An 18842-nucleotide genomic window follows, 5' to 3' on the forward strand; every position below is an offset into this window, starting at 1 on the left:
CCAGAGGCCTGAGCCCGTCCGATCAAAACCGTCTCCGATGGGCCTTCTTCGCTAGATGGGCCTTCTTCGCGCTCTTCCCCCTCTCCTGTTGGTCCTTCGCCCTAGTCACGTCGTTCTTGGGCTTCGGCAGGGCGCGGACCTTCTTCCTACCGGCGACGGGGGCCGAGCTGTTCATGACCTGTGCAATCAAGTATCCGTTGAGCGTGTTGTGCGAGTTCTCCAGCGCGTACAGCGGACACTTGCCGTCGTCTCCGTCGCACTCCACCGTCGGTGGACAGCAGATGCCCACGCTGTTCGGGCACGTGTTGCACAGCGCGTTCTCCCGGTCTGTGCCTGGGACTACCAACTGCGAGTTTGCGTCCGAGTCCGGGGACTTCGCGACACCCGTCATGTTGTTGCCCCCGTACGATGTGTACGTCGAGTTCGTGCCGAGCCGCGCGAGCGCATTGTCCATGGGTCCCGGGCAGTATGAGATATAGACTTGGACGGTCGTGACGGAGCGGCTGGCGCGCGAGGTCGTGGTCACGGGCGCGGCGATCGTCGTGCTGTAAGGTCCTGTCGCGACAAACGTGCCGGAGCCGGTCTAAAGGGTTGGAGTCAGTTAGATCGGCGGAATGAGGCGTTTCGGCCTGAAGTGTGGAAGGGTGTGGAAGTCGGCCTCGCCTGCACATACCAAAGTCCCACAGCCTGCGAAGCGACCATTTCCAGTCACAATGCCCGAGGTCACTATTGACACTGCGCCGGCCCCAGCAGCTGGCCAAATTGTGCCTGTACCAGTCAGGGTGCCAGTTCCGGAACCGTATCCGCCTGTGACTTGTTAAGACCGATCTCTGATGTCTCGGAGAGGAGAATGGGTAGAACATACACCCAGTGATTGTTGCTGAGCCGGTGAAAGCGCCCGAGGTAGCTATTATTGTTCCACACCCGACTACCTGTGATGCCGAACCTATTGACAAGTCAATATGCCATAGCCCAAGCTGAGGGGGAAGCAGGCAGACCGCTTGCGATTCCCGAGGCAATGACGGATGTATCGCCGATGAACACCGTGCCTGTTCCTTCTGTATTCCTGTCAACTTCATCCTCACGATCGTGGCAGAGGAGAGAACTAACCGACAATACCACTCCCAGAAGCGGTTCCACAGCCTTCGATAGTGTTCGGAACCGTGGTGGTGATATAGGAGACCGAAGGGGTGGAAGTTATAGGTGTTGCTGTAATTATGGTCAAGGTAGATGGCGTCGATGTTGTTTGCATTCCAAGATTAGGTCCTGCACCATTTCCACCGCTGTTCGTGAAAGTGATGGTAGTGCTCGAAACGATAATGATTGAAACACTCGAATATATCGATCCTGACGGGCTTGTTGTCGAAGATGCCTGAGACAGTGTGACCGACGTATACGGCAGGCTGGAAACCACAGTCGAACTTGAACTTGAGCTGGATGTCGTTTTTGATATGGTGGACAATGGAGTTGACGTTAGTAACACTGTTGTTCCGCTGACTATGGTTATTATACGTGTCGTGCTTGTGGAAGTCGAGACGCTGCCACTGTTGACACTGGACGATCCGGTTCCTGAACGTGAGGACGACGACGACGACGACGATCTGGAATTACCCGCGGTGCTCGTGGCAGTGGTCAAGGAGGCCGTGGACGACGGAGTTGCTGATGTTCTGGTTGTGGTACTCATATTGCTGAAGAACGACATTGTGGTGGTTGACCGGAAGACACCGCTGCTATATGTGAAAGAACTACTGGTGGAGCTGTTCAGCTGACACGACGCTGGGATCGTAAAGCAACATGGCAAGCCGCTCGACGACGTAGTACTTGGTTCAAAGACGCCGCTATAGTCAGAATTATAGCAATAGGTGGTGGTGCTGGCAGGGTCGGGAAACTCGAAGACACCCTATCAGTGACTGTTAATGGTGGTTTGACAACCACACCCCAATTCTGAGTAGACTGACGTGATAGTAATGGGTCATGCACGACGCTGTTGCTGTAGTCGTGCTCGAACCGGTACTGGTAGTAGCGGTGCCTCCACAAGGCGTGCAAGTTGCAATGGGAGGATCATTGGCAAAGACCCCTCGCTTGAACAGGCCCTTGCCCTGGCGTGTTTTGCTAAAATAATGGTGATAGTGGAGGCTGTACAATGTCTCTCTCGTGCCGTTTGACGCAATGGTGATCGAGGGCGCCACGGCCGTGATCATGGACGGGAGTATCTCATGGCGAAGGTCTGTGTCGCTGGGCAGCTGGTGCGGCCGAGGGGTGGGAACATATAGCGGCTCATAGGGCAGAGTGTCATAGCCGAAATCAACAAAAGCATATGTAACTGAAACAGAACACGAGCTTGCCATGAGCAGAATCAGGGAACGAAGGAAAGCCATTCTGCCTGGTAGAGAGGAGGGACAGAGTCAACGACAACGACAACGAGACCTGCCGGAGATGAGGGAAATCACAAGCCTGCGCCATTTTGACCGACATCTATGTCTCTTGTCGCGTTGTGATGTGCACAGACCTGAAGCAGAAAGAATGGAATGCTGCGCAAGCACGTACACCGGGTGCCTGCCCTACCTATTCGGATCTCCAGTGACCAGTGACCGAGATGCTGCATTGCTCGTCGACGAAGGCAAGGCTCCTGCTGCCATCGAGTGCGTTTAGTGAGGCGAGAGGTGAGCGGTGAGCGGTGGGAGTTGGGAGTTGGGGATGGAGGTCGAGAAGCTGAAGATGAAGACGGATATACTCTGTACACGTGAGCGCGGTTCACGTGATCATCCCTGGCTATTAACCCTAACCCTAACCCGAACCCTGAGCCCGCCCCTGAGATCATTCCAACGAATGCTCAACACCGTGCCGCTCAGGCTCCAATCATGCTCAGCTCATAATCTGATTATCTACTGGTGTCTAGATGAGGCTGCTGTCGGAGTCCTTCCTTTCGTCTAGAGGCCGGACTTGGGCCAAGATGACAGGGCCGCTTCATGCTGTGTGCAAGGCTGCAACTGGGCCGAGTCAGGAGTTGCCAACATATTCATCTACGGAGTACGGAGTACAGTACAGAGTGGTGCAGCCACGGCTTCCAATCCCAAACCTTCCTTCCATTTCGAAAACAGTCTATCCTGGTTGGAACCACTGTTGCTCCCATCCACTTCAACCGCCTCACCGACACACTCGGTCTCAAAGCAGCCAGTCCGTCATTGGTCAGCTGCCAATTCAAACAGAGCAATCGTCTCGCAAAAATTGGCCTTGTTGACCGAGTAGGGTACCACATCGGTCCCTTCATAGCTGATCATGAACTGGGACCCTTTGGTGCTGAGAGCCCAGAGATAGATGTCTGTCGAGTTGCGGATGTCTACCATTCTTTCCTGACAGCTCTCCGTGCCCAGACATGCTTGGGTATTCCAGTTCTCGAAGAAGTTGTACAAACCGCCTCCATACATGAAGATGGACGAACAGTTGACGAATCGAAGTCCCCATGTCCTTGCGCAGTTGGCCTGTACACAGTCGTCGTAGGTCGGATCATGCCACGAAGCCTGTGGGGTGAACGGGAGCAGCGCGTTCGGATTGCCCTGGTAATATGCGGTTTCGTGCTGGATATGGCCCATGAAGACGTTCTTTGAGTTGACGAAATGATAGTCGAACATGACCGAATGCTCCGCAGCTGTGCCATACATCCACACCGGGCCGTTCTGGCTTTCGATCAAAAATCCCCTGGCAATCAAATCACGTTAGCCGAGACACAGTCAACCAACATCCTCGCAATGTTTGTGCTCACCCTTTGTTAAAGATATAGATCTGGTCTCGCGTGCCCATGTCCAGTTCATGATCGGCAACCCAACCCCAGATGTTTTCAAAGTATCCATCCGCTTGGGGGGTCACATGGAGCAACAGAAAGGCCCCAATGCAGTCCGTCAGCTTCGAGTTCCCCGATGCTATAGGAGTGCCCGGCGTTTTGATGCAGGTATCCTGTTGCAGTTGCGTCCCAACCGAGCCACCGATACGCCAATGCGCGTCCCACATACCGGCAAGGGCTGGCCCTGCTGCTTGGATATTCCACTCAATGATGATGGCACCGGGACAGGGCCCTTTCGTTTCAAAAACAAGGTCTGAGATTTCCACCGTCCCGACATCGCCCGGGCTTCCTATCTTCCACATCGGCTGGGGGTTGAGCTCGTCACCGAAAAAAGACCCTGTGGCCATGATGATGCTGAGCAGCTCTCCAGTGATTTTGACGTTCGGTGGTACTTTGACTGTGTTGCTGACAATGTACGCGCCTCTGTCAAAGTAGACCACCTCGCCAGTATTTGCCGCCAGATTGAACAGAGATTGCATGGCCACAGTGTCGTCTGCGGTACTGTCTTAGTAGGGCGTATCCCACGGACGGCGACTGTGCTTACCTGTACTTCCATCCCCAACAAGCCCATGCGCTTTGGCGCTCAGAAACTGACTCCACAAAAGCGTCTCATACTGCGGTTTGACACGATACACGTACTGACCGTTACTATCCACGAGGTTAGAAGGTCGAGGGATTGGTGCAAGTTGCCTCTGAATAGTTGTTTCCTGAGCCGAGTATGCAGTTTGGCTGGTATTCTGATATGTACATGTCGTACCGTTGAAGCCCTGGCCGTTTAGTGCCTGCCCAGCTGTTGTCCAGGCATTGCCTTGAGCAAACAACGGGATAAACTGTCCTCCGGCCAGAACGGTTCTTGCTTGGGTCCCGCCAGCGGCTGAAATGGCGGCCGGGCTACCAGTAAAGTCGACGTTTTCTAATACCAAAGTCCCGGCTGCTTGGGGCGAGCTGTAGCCCGGTGCGTATGGTGTCAAAATGCCCTGCGTAGCGGAGATGGTGCTGTCGAGCAGCACAAGTGAACCAATGGCCTGGTTGGAAAAGCCTCCGTTGGTCATATCTATCCCGACATCGGAATTCGTAATGGTGATCTGTGTGAATGTCCAGAGCCAGTCAAAGTTCATTTTTATGGCGGTTGAGCAACCGTCCAATTGGATTTTGCGCGTCGTGAATTGCTGGTTGCCCAGATACATTCCTATCGCACCTCCGGTAATGACCATGTCAGAGAAAAACCCGCCTGAGCCGTTCTCCATGTAGACTCCTTGTTGCTGGTTGTTCACCACGTCTTTGGCCACCATGTTGATCACGATATTTTGCAAGCTGGTGGCCTGAGCCACCTGCCAGTGTATCCCGGCCGTCTTCAGAGGCGCAGTGGTCATATCGATGATAAAGTTCCGGATTTGACGGTAGAAGTTGTTTTGATTGGCATACCACTCTGAGCCACTCCCACTTGGAATGTATATGTCTGCATCCATGACTGCGAGACCGACAATGTTGGTGAAATTTGCCTGGACCTTGATAGTGGGTGGGTTGACCGCGTCTCCAACCATCTGCGTGAAATAGTACATGACAAGCGGTTTCGACACGAGGTATACGCCCGGGGGGAAATAGACCAAAGCCGGTGTTACTGTTGCAGACTGGCAGAATGAGCCATAGGTTGAATTTCCGCCGCCACATCGGTTGCCAGGGGCCGCAATGGCACGATTGATAGCATCGCTATCGTCGAGCAAGCCACCTCCTGGAACAAAGAATGAGAAAGGACGGATGATACCCTGGATCTTGAAGGCTTACCTGTTGCCCCGTAGTCTTTCACGTTGCGAAAGACCGGATAGCTGGGATCTTGAAACGCGACTGTGCCCACGTTGGGCTTGTTTGCGAGCCAATACGTGGATTGAGCCGATGGGCATACCGTGAAAAGCCCGAGTTGTAAGAGTATCAGCGACCAAGTTGTGCATGAGGACCACATATTGGCTGTCGATTTGTTGGAGCAAAGGAGAGACTCTTGCTTCCGCTTCGAGACAGTCCTTCCATACTCGGACAGAAGTGTGATTTAAGGACCAGGCGAGGACGCGTATTGAGTTGAAGCTGGCCCGTGACGCGCCGCATACCACCCTTTCACGCTCAGGAATGTGACTTGGCAAGAATGTGGTTTGTTTGAGACACATCTCTCCTAGGAGTAGAAATCGTCTCTGGTCCACGCATCCCAGCCAGCGATTTTGCGTGAACTACGTGTCAGAATACAATTCGAAGGAGAAGGTACTCACCCCAGCCGTTCCTAGCCATGAGGATCACCTCCTTTCTTGCCATTGGCGTACTCGCCCATTGCACCTCTGCCCTGAGATTTGCTAGAAGGGACGACAGGTGAGAGCAACAAGATGTACAGTACAGTGGACAATTCAATCTGACTCATCCAGTTCGACCAGCGTGGCCGCCAGGGATTTACTGGGAAGCGTTGGTACGGAAACCCCTGCAACCAGCACCAATGCCGATGGAGAATATGATGGTGGTGGAAGCGCGACCTGCAACGAGTGTCAGAAAGATCCAGGCATATGTTGCGCTGTTCAGTGTCAGAGCGGCCTCTGTCCTAAGATTGCCATTGAAAACGGAGGCTGGACCGTCAACGGCGTCAAAATAACGGGTGGCGGAAGGCGGCGTTGATACAACGTCGCCCCCAGGAAGCGTACAGAGGCTGGAGAGGCAGTTAATCTCTGTGTGTCGTGAGAATATCAAGAGACTTTTGTCAGGCTGAAAGCCATTTCACCCATGTATGTTATGCTGAGGAATCAGACTTGTCGCCTATATGTTGGTGGATAGACTCTCATATCACATCAAAGTGGCAGAGACAACGATTGAGCGTTCCGGGGTTTCGGATGAGAACCAGAGACATGTCGGGCATGAGCGGAGTCGAATTGCAGGTAATTATACTATATTTGGGGGATATCATCGCCAAAGACTGACTCCGGACAATCAAGCACACTCGTTGAATTGGGCAAGCTGCACTCCAAGCCTTAGTCGGACGAAATTTCCTGTCACAGCTCTGCTGGCTGTTCGGCCGTATGACATTTGCAATCCAATTCTCCCAGCGGTGTCAGTTGCCGTACGCTTTCTGAATCTCCTTTTTGTAGTGGGCTTGGATCTTCTTCCGTTGAAGCTTTTGTGCGGGTGATATAAAGCCCTAGAACGGTCAGTATCGCCAACTTGCGCGCGTGGTGAAACTCACATTTTGTGGAGTCCACTCCTCGTCCGCTAAGACCACACCGTCGATCAGTTCGATGCCGGCAAGACCAACTTCGCGTCCAGCTTTCTGGACCTCCTTCAAGACAATCGAGTTGAGCTTCTTGTCGTGGACCATTTCTTCCAGGTGCTCTCCCTTGATCCCGTTCGCGGCCGCAAGTTTTTTCAATACGGCTTCGACCGGCACAATGATGGCGACTGGCTTCGCCTTGTCCTCAGCCGCGAAAACGCAAATGTTCCCGACTAGAGGAGAGGTACGATATGCAGACTCCAGCTTCTCTAGCGCAATATACTCTCCGTTCAACGTCTTGACTAGATTCTTCTTCCGGTCGATGATGAGTAAATGACCATTGGCATTGAATTCTCCGATGTCGCCTGTCTTGAACCATTTGTCCTCCGTGATGGCCTCTTTTGTTTCCTGCTCATTGTCCCAGTAGCCTTCCGTAACAGAAGGCCCACGAATCCAGATTTCGCCCTGAGGGGGTTTGTTTGTCGAGAAGTAGCCGGCGTCTGGGAAATCGACCAACTTGATCTCGATACAGCCTGGAATGTCACCTAATGCATGAGGATCCCACGCTAGAGGGTCCTGAATAGCGCCCATGGCCGAGGTCTCCGTGAGGCCATAGCCCGATATCATGGGAGTGATAGCGTAGCTGATGAATTTGATAGTGTCTTGGGAAATGGGGCCTCCACCATTGAAAGCAATGCGAAGGCGGCCGCCAGTGGCATCTTTCAGCTTCTTGAATACAATGGCATCGAGCAGACCAGCCCCAGGAAGTTTCGCTCCGAGAAGGATTTGCTTCAAAGACAAGGCACCCCAAAACATGTTTTTCACAACGAAAGAGCCGCTGTTGATTTTAGCAAGGATGCCTTTCTTGACGCTCTCCCAAACAGCAGGCACTCCAATCAAGATCGTAGGTCTGAATTCTCGGATGTCCCCTTTGCAGTTGCGAACAGAGGCATCGGACAAAGTCTTAGGGTTGCCATAACCCATAGTACCACCCCAGAACAAACAGACATTTTCGAACATGTATTCAAAGATGTGGGATTGAGGCAAGTAAGTCAAGAGCGCATCCGCCGTAGAAATGTATGGGGCAACTATGCTCTGGACGCCGGCCATGGCAGCCACCACCGCCTTGTGTTTGATGGTGACACCTTTGGGAGGGCCCGTGGAGCCGGATGTATACATGATGCAGGCCAGATCTTCAGGGCTCGGCGGAACAGGCTCAACCGGGTTATCGGCGCCGGACTTGCGTAATTCGTCGATGCTGAGAACTTGGAGGTCTGGGAATTCCGTTTTCAACTTTTCGAGCTCTTCTGGTTTGGGCGTGGGTTCTGTGTTGTAGATGATGGATTTGACGTCCTTGGCGTCCTTGAGCACTTTGATCACGGCAGGAATCAAGTTCGGGTCCAGGAAGATAGCCACGGACTTTGTCTGAATAAGTGAATGCCTCAGCCCCTCCTCGCCGAGAGAGTCGTAGGCCGTGACAATGGGGATGGATTGAGAGGCTGCGGCATGGGACATGGCGAGCCAGTGGGCGCTGCATCAAGTTAGCAAGGCGAGATTGGACGATGGAGAATTACATACCTGGTGGCGCCGTAGAGGTGCATCTTGTTCTCCTTTGTGATTCCCAGGTGCCGCAGTCCAGAGCCGTAGTCGTGGGCCAGCCTTTCGTACTCGATGAAGCTGATGTAGCTGTAGCCGCTGAGCTCGTAGTAGGTCCACTTCTTTTCCACTTCCTGTTCCTGGCCGTCCACGATCTTCTTGATCTTTTTGTTCTCGACGTGAGTTCTAATGATCTTCCTCGTCCCAATGGCTTTTGCATTTCCGAACTTGGCAGAAGCACGGGTGAGATTCTCATATATGGTCGTGACATCGTCCGACGGTATTGTGATGAGCTTGTCCTTCGCTAAAGGGTTTCGTCGTGGGATTGTTTCACCCTCCTTCTTCTCGTAGCCCGGAACTTCGACAGAAAAGGGCGGTTTCCTGACCAGCTGAGGTTGTACATGACCGTCCACTCTGGGCCGGGTATCGTTGCTGAGCGACATGGTGAGTGCGGATAGGAGAGGCTCAGGTGACTTGTCGAGTTACAGGAGGTCAGGTCAACGGAGGTGTAAGGGAGTCGCGACAGCGAGCAGTCGAGCTGTAGTGAGGGGAGCTTTGTTGGGGCTCAGCTGGTATGTTACCCTGCGGAGACTTTGCGACAAGAGAAGCAGGATAGTAAAGCCCCAAGGCTTCGAGTCTGGTTAGGGTCGGTAGACTAGGAGTGCTTGAAAACAAGCTAACAGATGGGATGATTTCTTCTCGCAGCTTTCTGGGGTTGGGGGTTGTCAACGAGGCACTCTGTAAGTGTACGTCACGGTGGCTGTGCCCGAACGTTGTGGTTTCCCAGGTAGGTGCCAGGTAGGCTGCCTGCGGTGCTCCCACTCGCCTCTTGGCCCAATCATGTTAATTGGTGGGAGGGCTTAGGGGCTAAGGGGCTTAGGCTCACTACTGCAGGAGCTTGGCTACTTAGTAATCTTTGGCTATTAGGACTTGTATCAGTTGGGTGCTACCATTATCGGCCTGTTATGTGTCTAGTATTGCCTGCGCCGCCCATACTGGTGGCGATTACTATCTACACCACAGACACCAGACTCACCATATCTACCAACTGCCTCTTGCCTCAGACACGTATTTCGCATCCTCCCGATCTTCTCCAAGCTTATGCCGATTACAGAGTACTCAACATTGTGCCTGGTCAACCCTGGTATCTCCAAAGCAACTATTAAACAAGCCATGGCCAGTGCATCCGTACACATTTGCCGTCTCTGACTGGGTTCTTCTGGCATCTCTTGTCTGGTGAAAGAGCCTTTTGAGGGACACTTTTCCTGTCGGATTTCAGCAGAACCGGGCTTCGACGTACCCACTGAGATTGCACTCTTTCTTGCTCGCGAGATTGAGAACCCGAAATGCCATCGGGCAAGCTCCAGACCCTCTTGGGTGCTCCGATCCAAGACGCTGAGGAAGGTACTGATATTTCCTTTTGATAATTTGACAGGCTCGTTGAATGCCCTCTTCCTGACCTCTATGAGTAGAAACTTTCCTTTTGTTTAGTCAAGACTTTCCCAGCAACAATCTCGGCTTCATCGATTCCAAAGCCGAGACTCTTGAAATTGACATAAGGGGCCAGGACTATTTTCTGCGGCAGTCTCCCGGTCTATTGACTTCTAACAGAAGTGGCGGGACTACTGGCGCAGTCTTGTGGAAAATCACGCCGTTGTTGGCCGCTTGGCTATCATCTCTGCCTTCATTCCTTTCTGATATCGGCGCTTTAGGCACCAATGCCATCGTGGCCGAGTTGGGTTGTGGAGTGTCTGGCCTGGTGGGCTTAGTGCTGTCTCGCATCGTGAAGTGCTACATTCTTACGGACCAACACTACGTGATGAAGTATTTGAAGGAAAACATCTCCGCTAACACGGCAAGTCACAAGTCGGATGCGAAGGCATCGAAAAAGAGAGGCAATCCGCCGAAACACAGATCAGAAGGGATTCTGAAACCGATACCACTTGATTGGGAAACCGATGATGTTGAGATCCTGAGAGCTGCTCTGACACCCGATGTCTCTGTCGACCTTTTACTTCTCTGCGACTGCGTTTACAACGATTTTCTTATTCCACCTCTCGTCCAAACGTGTGTTGATATCTGTCATTTGGGGTCCTCATGTGGAAAGACCACCGTTGTCCTCATAGCTCAACAGCTTCGCTCTGATTCCATCTGCGAATCGTTCTTTGGCACGCTGCTGAAATGGTTCGATGTATGGCGGGTTCCAGACGACAAGGTTTCGGCAGAACTACGTCTTGGTTCTGGCTATGCTGTCCATTTAGCAGTGTTGAAGGAGCAGAACAGTAACGCGGAGACGCGAAAATAGACACGACAGCACACCGGCCAATACATCAGGGTTTCTCACACTGGCTTCGATCTCACGCTTCTCCGCCCTCGATGAACCCGTGATTGGGAGGGAGGGCACGGCCTGACTCTGGCTCCAGCGATGGAATCTTGTAGACCTGACCGTTTGGATGGGAGACTTGGTAGAATCTACGTACTACATTGTTCCTGGGAGAAAGCACTCGGCCATACTCTGAACTTGAGAAGGACAAATGCAAATACTGTATCGCCTGCGCCACATCAACCTGCCACCTGTCAGCGGCAGGTTGAGGCGCTGACTCTGGCAGTGCAGAACCGAGTCTTTCTTGGCATTATTCGCGGTAAATGTTTTGGCTCAACCTGGTGCGCTCGAAATACTCTATACTGGTAGTATCTCACTCGCTCCAAGCACCAAGCAGTCGTTTCGCTGTGGGCTACTCGTGGATTCCACGCTGTTTTGAGGCATCCAGGCATTGGCCCTTCCGAGGGCAGACGTCGACATCATGGATTTACGCACCACCATCCAGTCCACCTTGTCACCCGAGGCCACCCTCCGTTCCCAGGCTGAGGCTGCTCTCAAAGCTGCTGAGCAGCATCCCGGCTTCATTGGAGCCCTGCTTGATGTCCTTCAATCGGAGCAAGACCCTGGGATCCGGCTTTCGTGCTCCATCTACCTCAAGAATCGAATATCGCGAGGTTGGCCGACCGAGAACACGCCTCATCAACCAGTCTCCGAACCCGAACGAAAGCCTTTCAGAGACCGCCTTCTCCCCGTCCTGTCGACCTCTCCTCCTCTCATCCGAGCACAATTGATCCCCATTTTGCAGACTATTCTGCAGTGTGACTTCCCTGCAAAATGGCCCGAGCTGATGGACATTACCCTCGGGCTGATGAACACTCAAGATGCCAATTCAGTATATGCAGGGCTACAATGTTTACTGGCCGTCTGCCGCACGTATCGCTTCCGTGCTGGAGAAGAGAGGGCGAACTTGGACAAGGTCGTCAATGTGGCTTTCCCCACCTTGTTGGGCATCGGGAACAAACTGGTTCATGAGACCAGCCCGGAAGCGGGCGAGATGCTCAGGATATGCGTCAAATGCTACAAGCATGCCGTCTATTATGGTCTTCCGCAGCCCCTTCAGTCACATCAGGCAACGGTGGATTGGTGCACGTTGTTCCTGACCATCATCTCCACCGCCACCCCTGAGTATGCAATGGCTGAGGAGCCCGAGGATCGGGAGCGCAACCACTGGTGTAAGGCACGGAAGTGGTCGTACGCAAACCTGAACAGGCTTTTCGTCAGATATGGAAATCCTTCCGGGATCTCCTCCAGCCAGGAGAAAGAGTATGGGGAATTCTCCAGAAATTTCATCACGAATTTCGCACCCGAAATCCTAAAGGGCTATTTGGGGGAAATCGAGAAATGGGTCGGCGGAAACCACTGGCTTAGCAAGCCTTCTTTGTCGTATACCCTGATCTTTTTGGAAGAATGTATAAAACCCAAAGCAATGTGGGACAAGCTCAAGCCACACATGGACAGCCTGATCAAGCACTTGGTCTTTCCTGTCCTTTGCCAATCTGACGAAGACATGGAACTGTTTACTGAGAACCCCCCGGACTATCTGCACCGCAAACTCAATCTTTTTGAGGAAGTCTCTGCGCCAGATATGGCCGCCACCAATTTCTTGATTGCGTTGACCAAATCTCGCAAACAGCAGACATACCTTATCCTTTCATATGTCAACGAAGTGGTCACACGCTACGAATCTGCGCCTGACGACCAAAAGAACCCTCGGGAGAAGGACGGCGCTTTGCGGATGATTGGCTCGCTTGCATCCGTCATATTGGGCAAAAAGAGTCCAATTGCCGATCAGGTTGAATACTTTTTTGTACGACATGTATTGCCGGAATTCAGGTCTCCACATGGGTTCCTCCGAGCAAGGGCCTGTGAGACCATGGAAAAGTTTGAACAGCTGGACTTCAAAGACCCAAACAATCTCATGATTATCTATCGAAACATACTCGAGTCTATGGCCGACCCGGAATTGCCAGTCAGAGTCATGGCTTCTCTGGCTCTGCAGCCGCTTATTAGGCATGATGCCGTTCGCTTAGCAATGCAGTCCAACATACCTCAGATCATGCACCAACTCCTGAAGTTGATGAATGAAGTCGACGTTGACGCGCTGTCCAATGTCATGGAGGACTTTGTGGAAGTGTTTGCAGAACAGCTCACGCCTTTCGCGATCGCATTGAGCGAAAATCTCAGAGACACTTACCTTCGAATCGTCAAGGAAATTCTGGAGCGCAATGAGGCAAAGGCAGCAGAAAGTGGTGATGGGCCTGGATACGGTGACTATCTTGACGACAAGGCCATTGCGGCCTTGGGTGTCCTGCAGACGATTGGTACTCTGATCCTTACGCTCGAAGCAACGCCAGATGTCCTTCTTCTTCTAGAAACGATCCTCATGCCAGTCATTACCATCACACTGGAGAACAAATTGTACGATCTGTACAATGAAGTCTTTGAGATCATTGACTCGTGTACCTTTGCATCGAAATCGATATCGGACACGATGTGGCAGGCATTTGAACTGATGCACAAGACCTTTAAGGACGGTGCAGAACTGTACCTTGAAGACATGCTTCCAGCGCTGGACAACTTTGTTTCATACGGCCAGCAGAGGCTGATCGATCACCCTCCTTATCTGGCAGCCATTGCAGGTATGGCACGAGACATCTTTACTGACCCCAAAGTCGGAGGCGTCGATCGTATATGTGGGTGCAAGCTGGCGGAGGCACTGATGTTGAACCTCAGGGGTGGTCCGATCGACAGCTACATTCCAACCTTTGTGAGCCTCCCCATGGACGTCTTGACAGGCCCGAACCAGAAAACGATCATGAAGAGCTACAAGATCCACCTGGTTGAAATGGTCATCAACGGCATTTACTACAACCCCATCCTTGCGCTGCAAGTCCTCGAGTCGCATGGCTGGACGAACAAGTTCTTTTCGATCTGGTTCGGCAGCATTGACTCGTTCCGCCGCGTTCACGACAAGAAACTGTGTATTGCCGCCATCTCGGCCCTCCTCACCATCCGGGCCGATCAAGTTCCCCAGTCTGTACAGACTGGCTGGCCACGCCTTCTCACGGGAGCAACGTATCTCTTCCGTACCCTCCCTGCCGCCCTGAAGCAGCGCGAAGAAGCAGTCAAAGCCTCGGACGGCGTCTCGGACACGCTTTCCGAGTATGCCTCGGATGACGACGCCGAGGACTGGGCGGAGGAGCCAGCTGGCGAAGGAGCCCCGGCAGGAGAATGGGGCAATGTCAATGCTGCTTCTTTGCCCGACACCAAGGGCGACATCAAGGACGAGTCGCAGGCATACTTGGACTTCCTTAGCGAGGAGGCCAAGAAGTTCGGTGCACTGGCTGATGATGATGACGACAGTATACTCGACGAAGGCAGTCTGCTCGAGAGCCCGCTGGACAAGTTCGACCCGTACGCTGCGTTTAGGGAGGCGCTGGGCAAACTGCAGGCTGAACAGCCTCAGTTGTATCAGAACTTGACCGCGATTCTAGACCCCGCTGACCGCGACGTGCTGCAGGGGGTTGTCAACTACGCAGCCGAACAGGCGCAGGTGTCGGGTTGAAATGGACCCGGCACGCGCGAAAGCGTAATCGCGCCACACGCCCAATACATTCCTTTCGGCAGGTATTGATGAAACGAAGGCAGGCTGTGAATACAAATGCAAGCGAGAACTGTAGTGGACCGGTCTGATGATGGTCTCACCATGGAAAGGGGGTTTGTTGCATCTGGCAAGCGTACCTTGTAAGAAGCGTGTACTATTTTCAGCCGGGCGAGGAAGTGCGGATTGATTGTGTTCTTGAGGCTCTCCGGCGGCGGGCTCCATGACATCGACTCCCCTTTTACAATGCCTTCTACCAATGTGTCACCCCCTTCTCAATGGCCTGGCGCTTTTGACAAAACGCACCGTGGTGTGGGCACAAGCATTCTGCATGCAAGATTGGGGTTTGCCCTGGTTGACTGCAAAGACGAGCTGACCTCGAGTCTCACGTTCATGATACTATCCCCAATACCAGCACAAGACAGCAAGCGCAGACGTGTGCAAGAAAAGAAGCCAAGTCGGCACCAGCTTAGGTAGTTCCATAGAATGAATGTCTCCCAATGCCCAACACCATCTTCTTGACTTTACGGAGTAGACAGCCTAGACATTCCACGGTTGAAAGAAATGAAATTTCTTGATACAGCCTTGACAGGTAAAGTAATAGTAGATACCAATTTTGAAAATCCCTCTGTGCATTTGCCATCTCTCTTCCCTTGCCGCGGTTCCACATTTCGACACGTTGGAAAAAGCCCGTCGCCATTATCATGAGCCATAGTGTAGCCTCCAGACACATCTCGCTCCTTGGGTAGAGTCCTGGGAAGCGAGAAGGCCCTGGTGCTCCATTGTTCTTTGTTCCGTGCCAACCAACATGTCTGCAAATTCGTCCCAGTCCAGTATTGTCACGCTCCTTCGCTATGCGGGCAACAGCTCATAGACACCCATACCACACGCACAACGCACAACCCTCCAGATATTCTTCCTGTACCAGTCACTTTTCTAGACCTTGATGCCCCGGTTCTTCCCTGCAATTGCTCCCTGACAGTCTCAACACCCACATCATCGACATATTGAGGTCCCAAGTCCGCGGGCCGAGAGAGAAAACAAAGCCAAGGGTCTAGGTCATCCATCATATGCAAAGATTGTCCCATTGCCATCGAGCAAGAACATCCCAGCCAGCCAGCCTCCAGCACCGCCCGCCATTATCCGCGATACAAACCAGGAAACAGATGTGCATAATCTGCAAGAGTCAAGTACATAAATGAAGAAGCAGCAAACACCTTTGCTCAACATGAATATGTCATCGAAGTCGTTAAGAGGGCGAGAACTCCAAGGATGTTCAGTGAGCAATTCGGTGCTAGAGTCCGGGTCAGGTCTAGGCTGGACTTTTGGCACTTTGGGGACCGCCATTCCGACGAGGAGGCTGATTTTCGTCACCGACGCTGAGGTTGCCTAACCCAGCGGAAAGGAACGCGAATGGATCGTTGTTAGATTCATTTCCGTAGAATCCGTTTTGTGGAAGATTGCCAGGGGTGGTGGTGTCAGCCGCGCCACTGAAGGCAGCTTGAGCTGCTGGGCCGAAAGATGAATGTGACATGGTGCTTGACGCATAACCAGGAGTCATGCCACCCATCTGGGGAAAACCGGCTCCCGGAGCTCCCAAACCGGAGGGGATGCCGTATTGATTTGGTGCTGGTTGAGCGAATGCGGCAGCCGAACCATAGGCAGGAGCACCAGCGCCATAAGGAGCCGGGCCGGGGTTGCTGGCCATCCCGCCGAATTCAGACGGAGGCCCCATTGGAGACGGATAAGAGGAGTCAACCACGACGGCTGCACTAGAACGAGGAGCACCACAACGCAGGCAATTGACATTTTTGGCGAAATTGTGATATGAGCACCCTTCTGCACCACAGCGCCAGTCGCCAGCGCGGAAGGGAACGACGCCGGCTCCACCTCGACCGTGATGCCCCATACCATGTCCGTGGTGTCCAATGTGAGGAGGATGACCTATTATATGGGGAGCGTAGCCGTAAGCATTGTATCCGTAGGGGTCACCAGCTCCCGAGCCCGCAGCCGGGAAGGAACATCTGAAGCAAGCGGTACGGCGTTGAAAATTGGAGAAACCACAAGAAGGACAATTCCAGTCACCGGGCCGTGGACGGTTTTTGCTTGGAGGGAAAGGAGTGAGGATATCGGAGGCTCTATCGAGGACTCGACTTGATGAAGGCGAGACCTCGATGGCCTTCTCGTTGAGGGCGCGTCCGTTCATGCAGAGACTTTCGGCGGCCTGAAAACGAAGAAATATTAGATGGGGGTTGAGGCTTTGCTAGGGAAGGGGGAGGAGGAGAGGGAGCTCTAATAAGGGGCATGCAGAACTGAGACTCCTGGAGTGAGACATACCTCCTCGTGTGAAGAGAACACGGCAAACCCTGAACCGGTTGGCTTATGCTGATCAGGAGTACGAAAGGTCCAGAAGGCGATTGGTCTCCCTCCAAACTGAGTGAACCAGCTTTCGAGTTCCGACTGGGTGGTGTCGTGTGGCAGGCCGTTCATGTGGAGGACCTTGCTACGCTCCTTCAAAAAGGCATTAACATCGGCTCTGGCGTCCATCGGGCGAGTGAGAACCTCCGGGTGTTCATGCGCGGGCTGAGACTTCCGGATGAGTCCTCGCAGAACCCTGGCAAGGGTGACCGCCTCTTCCATGGCACGACGAGGGGAGGCAGGTGCCAGGGCCTGCAGATGGAAAGGCAGATTATGCTTGATTGGGGCCGACGATTGCACAGGCTCCACCTCCAGAGCTGCACAGATGTTTGCTAAGGAGCTGGGCCCAAATGGCAGGGACTCTGGGTGGTGCTGTTGCCACCGGGCGTACTCTGAGCGCAAGTCGAAGGTTCGGGAGTGTTGCAGGTAAGCTGGTAGGACGACGGACTTGTCTCGAGCCTCTCGGGGCAACTGGACCCGCAAGTCCCAGGCATCCAGTGTCACAAAGGAGAACTCCAGGTTCTTGGATATAAGATGCTCTTGGGCAAAATGGTCAAATCGAGCGATGGCGTCCCGGAAGGATCCGGCGTTGCGAACATGCTCCCAGGTCAAGGTGGTGAGGCTTGCTGTGATTTCAAAATCAGACGATGCAAATCTCCGACATTCCGACACAGGACTCACTGCAAAGGGGTGTGATAGGAGTGTTCACAGGCTTGACGAGGACACTTTCTCGATAGAGCTGGATCATGTGTCAATAATCTCTTCTCTCCTGCCTGGTCTCGTTTCGGTCCGCCTTTTCAAACTGCACCGCCAGTCACATACCTCATCACAAGTCTTGCTATCAAGGAGAATCCAGCCCAGTTCAATCACTTCCGCAGAATCTTTTGTCACATATACACCATGTTCATCGCAAGTGGTCGCCACGTGGATGACCACATAACGGTCAAGCTTGGGAATGGGCGAAGTAGCGGCGGCCATGACGGATCGATTGGACTTCCGTGGGTTTGGGGTCGAATCAATCAGCGGGGAGCAAGGCAACGGCAGTCGACTGGAGGTGGACCGAAGCAAGAAATCGACTGTGCTATGGTCTGGTCAGCCACACATCCCAGGAGTCGGGGACAGTAAGAAAAGTCACCAGAGAATAGGGCCAGGACGAAGAGCTCCGAAGTCGAGTCAGAAACAGCAGAATCCCGACCAACTCCAGCAGATCGGGGATGATGCAAAACAGGTCGAAGACACGGCGGCAGACCTCTCTCAACCAATCCCTGCAAATAAAGATACGGATGAAAGAGAGGCAGTGGTCAGAGGATGCAATAGGAGGTGCTATTGACTGCGAACAAGAGGAATGAGGAGAGTGGAAGCAGATGGAGTTCGAGGCAAATTTGGAACCAACTGACTCGCCTGCTGCTTCAAGCGGATTTTTTCTGGCCTGCTTGATTATTTCCCACGCCGCTGCCCCGGCATGCACAGGCTGTCACAATCACTCCCCCGGGGCCCCTAGGCCGCCGCTATGGCGGTCTTTGGCGTTATACTGTCCTGGATGATTATTATGCTCCTCGTTGGTTTGGCATCCCGCCCGCATTTTTCATTTATAACTAGGTATCCCGTTATTGCCCATTGTGTACGGAGTACGGTGTACATCCTTCCAGGATGCTGTGTGTGGCTGCTGTCACTCGGACCCTCTTGCGCACACAGCGTGCTCCGTACAGCACAACCTACCCAACTCCTATCCTGACTTGGTCACCTTCGGGGTTCTGAAGGCGGG

General features: G+C 53.1%; 7 protein-coding genes across 7 annotated transcripts; 3 read left to right on the forward strand and 4 right to left on the reverse strand.

The window, feature by feature from the left end:
- Positions 1-22: 22 nt before the first annotated feature.
- A1O3_10421 (uncharacterized protein) lies at positions 23-454 on the reverse strand (the record flags this gene model as incomplete). Its single annotated transcript, XM_007740511.1, has 1 exon — positions 23-454. The coding sequence occupies one exon, from the start codon at positions 452-454 to the stop codon at positions 23-25; it is 432 nt and encodes a 143-aa protein (XP_007738701.1).
- Positions 455-3182: 2728 nt separating this feature from the next.
- A1O3_10422 (uncharacterized protein) lies at positions 3183-5801 on the reverse strand (the record flags this gene model as incomplete). Its single annotated transcript, XM_007740512.1, has 4 exons — positions 3183-3699; positions 3764-4334; positions 4386-5573; positions 5627-5801. 4 exons carry the CDS (start codon positions 5799-5801, stop codon positions 3183-3185), a joined length of 2451 nt encoding a protein of 816 aa, XP_007738702.1.
- A 425-nt stretch (positions 5802-6226) lies between these two features.
- Positions 6227-6493, forward strand: A1O3_10423 (uncharacterized protein; the record flags this gene model as incomplete). The annotated part of the gene is made up of 1 exon (XM_007740513.1): positions 6227-6493. A coding segment is annotated over one exon (267 nt), but the record flags the coding sequence as incomplete, so codon positions are not given.
- A 430-nt stretch (positions 6494-6923) lies between these two features.
- A1O3_10424 (long-chain acyl-CoA synthetase) lies at positions 6924-9118 on the reverse strand (the record flags this gene model as incomplete). Its single annotated transcript, XM_007740514.1, has 3 exons — positions 6924-7010; positions 7056-8610; positions 8658-9118. 3 exons carry the CDS (start codon positions 9116-9118, stop codon positions 6924-6926), a joined length of 2103 nt encoding a protein of 700 aa, XP_007738704.1.
- Positions 9119-10021: 903 nt separating this feature from the next.
- On the forward strand, positions 10022-10980 carry A1O3_10425 (uncharacterized protein; the record flags this gene model as incomplete). The annotated part of the gene is made up of 2 exons (XM_007740515.1): positions 10022-10079; positions 10148-10980. The coding sequence occupies 2 exons, from the start codon at positions 10022-10024 to the stop codon at positions 10978-10980; spliced, it is 891 nt and encodes a 296-aa protein (XP_007738705.1).
- A 499-nt stretch (positions 10981-11479) lies between these two features.
- A1O3_10426 (uncharacterized protein) lies at positions 11480-14623 on the forward strand (the record flags this gene model as incomplete). The annotated part of the gene is made up of 1 exon (XM_007740516.1): positions 11480-14623. One exon carries the CDS (start codon positions 11480-11482, stop codon positions 14621-14623), a length of 3144 nt encoding a protein of 1047 aa, XP_007738706.1.
- A 1348-nt stretch (positions 14624-15971) lies between these two features.
- On the reverse strand, positions 15972-18055 carry A1O3_10427 (uncharacterized protein; the record flags this gene model as incomplete). The annotated part of the gene is made up of 4 exons (XM_007740517.1): positions 15972-16883; positions 16997-17703; positions 17759-17816; positions 17900-18055. 4 exons carry the CDS (start codon positions 18053-18055, stop codon positions 15972-15974), a joined length of 1833 nt encoding a protein of 610 aa, XP_007738707.1.
- Between the last annotated feature and the right edge of the window lie 787 nt (positions 18056-18842).

Source organism: Capronia epimyces, assembly GCF_000585565.1.
Source record: "Capronia epimyces CBS 606.96 chromosome Unknown aczIQ-supercont1.11, whole genome shotgun sequence".
Classification (NCBI taxonomy): Eukaryota; Fungi; Ascomycota; class Eurotiomycetes; order Chaetothyriales; family Herpotrichiellaceae; genus Capronia; species Capronia epimyces.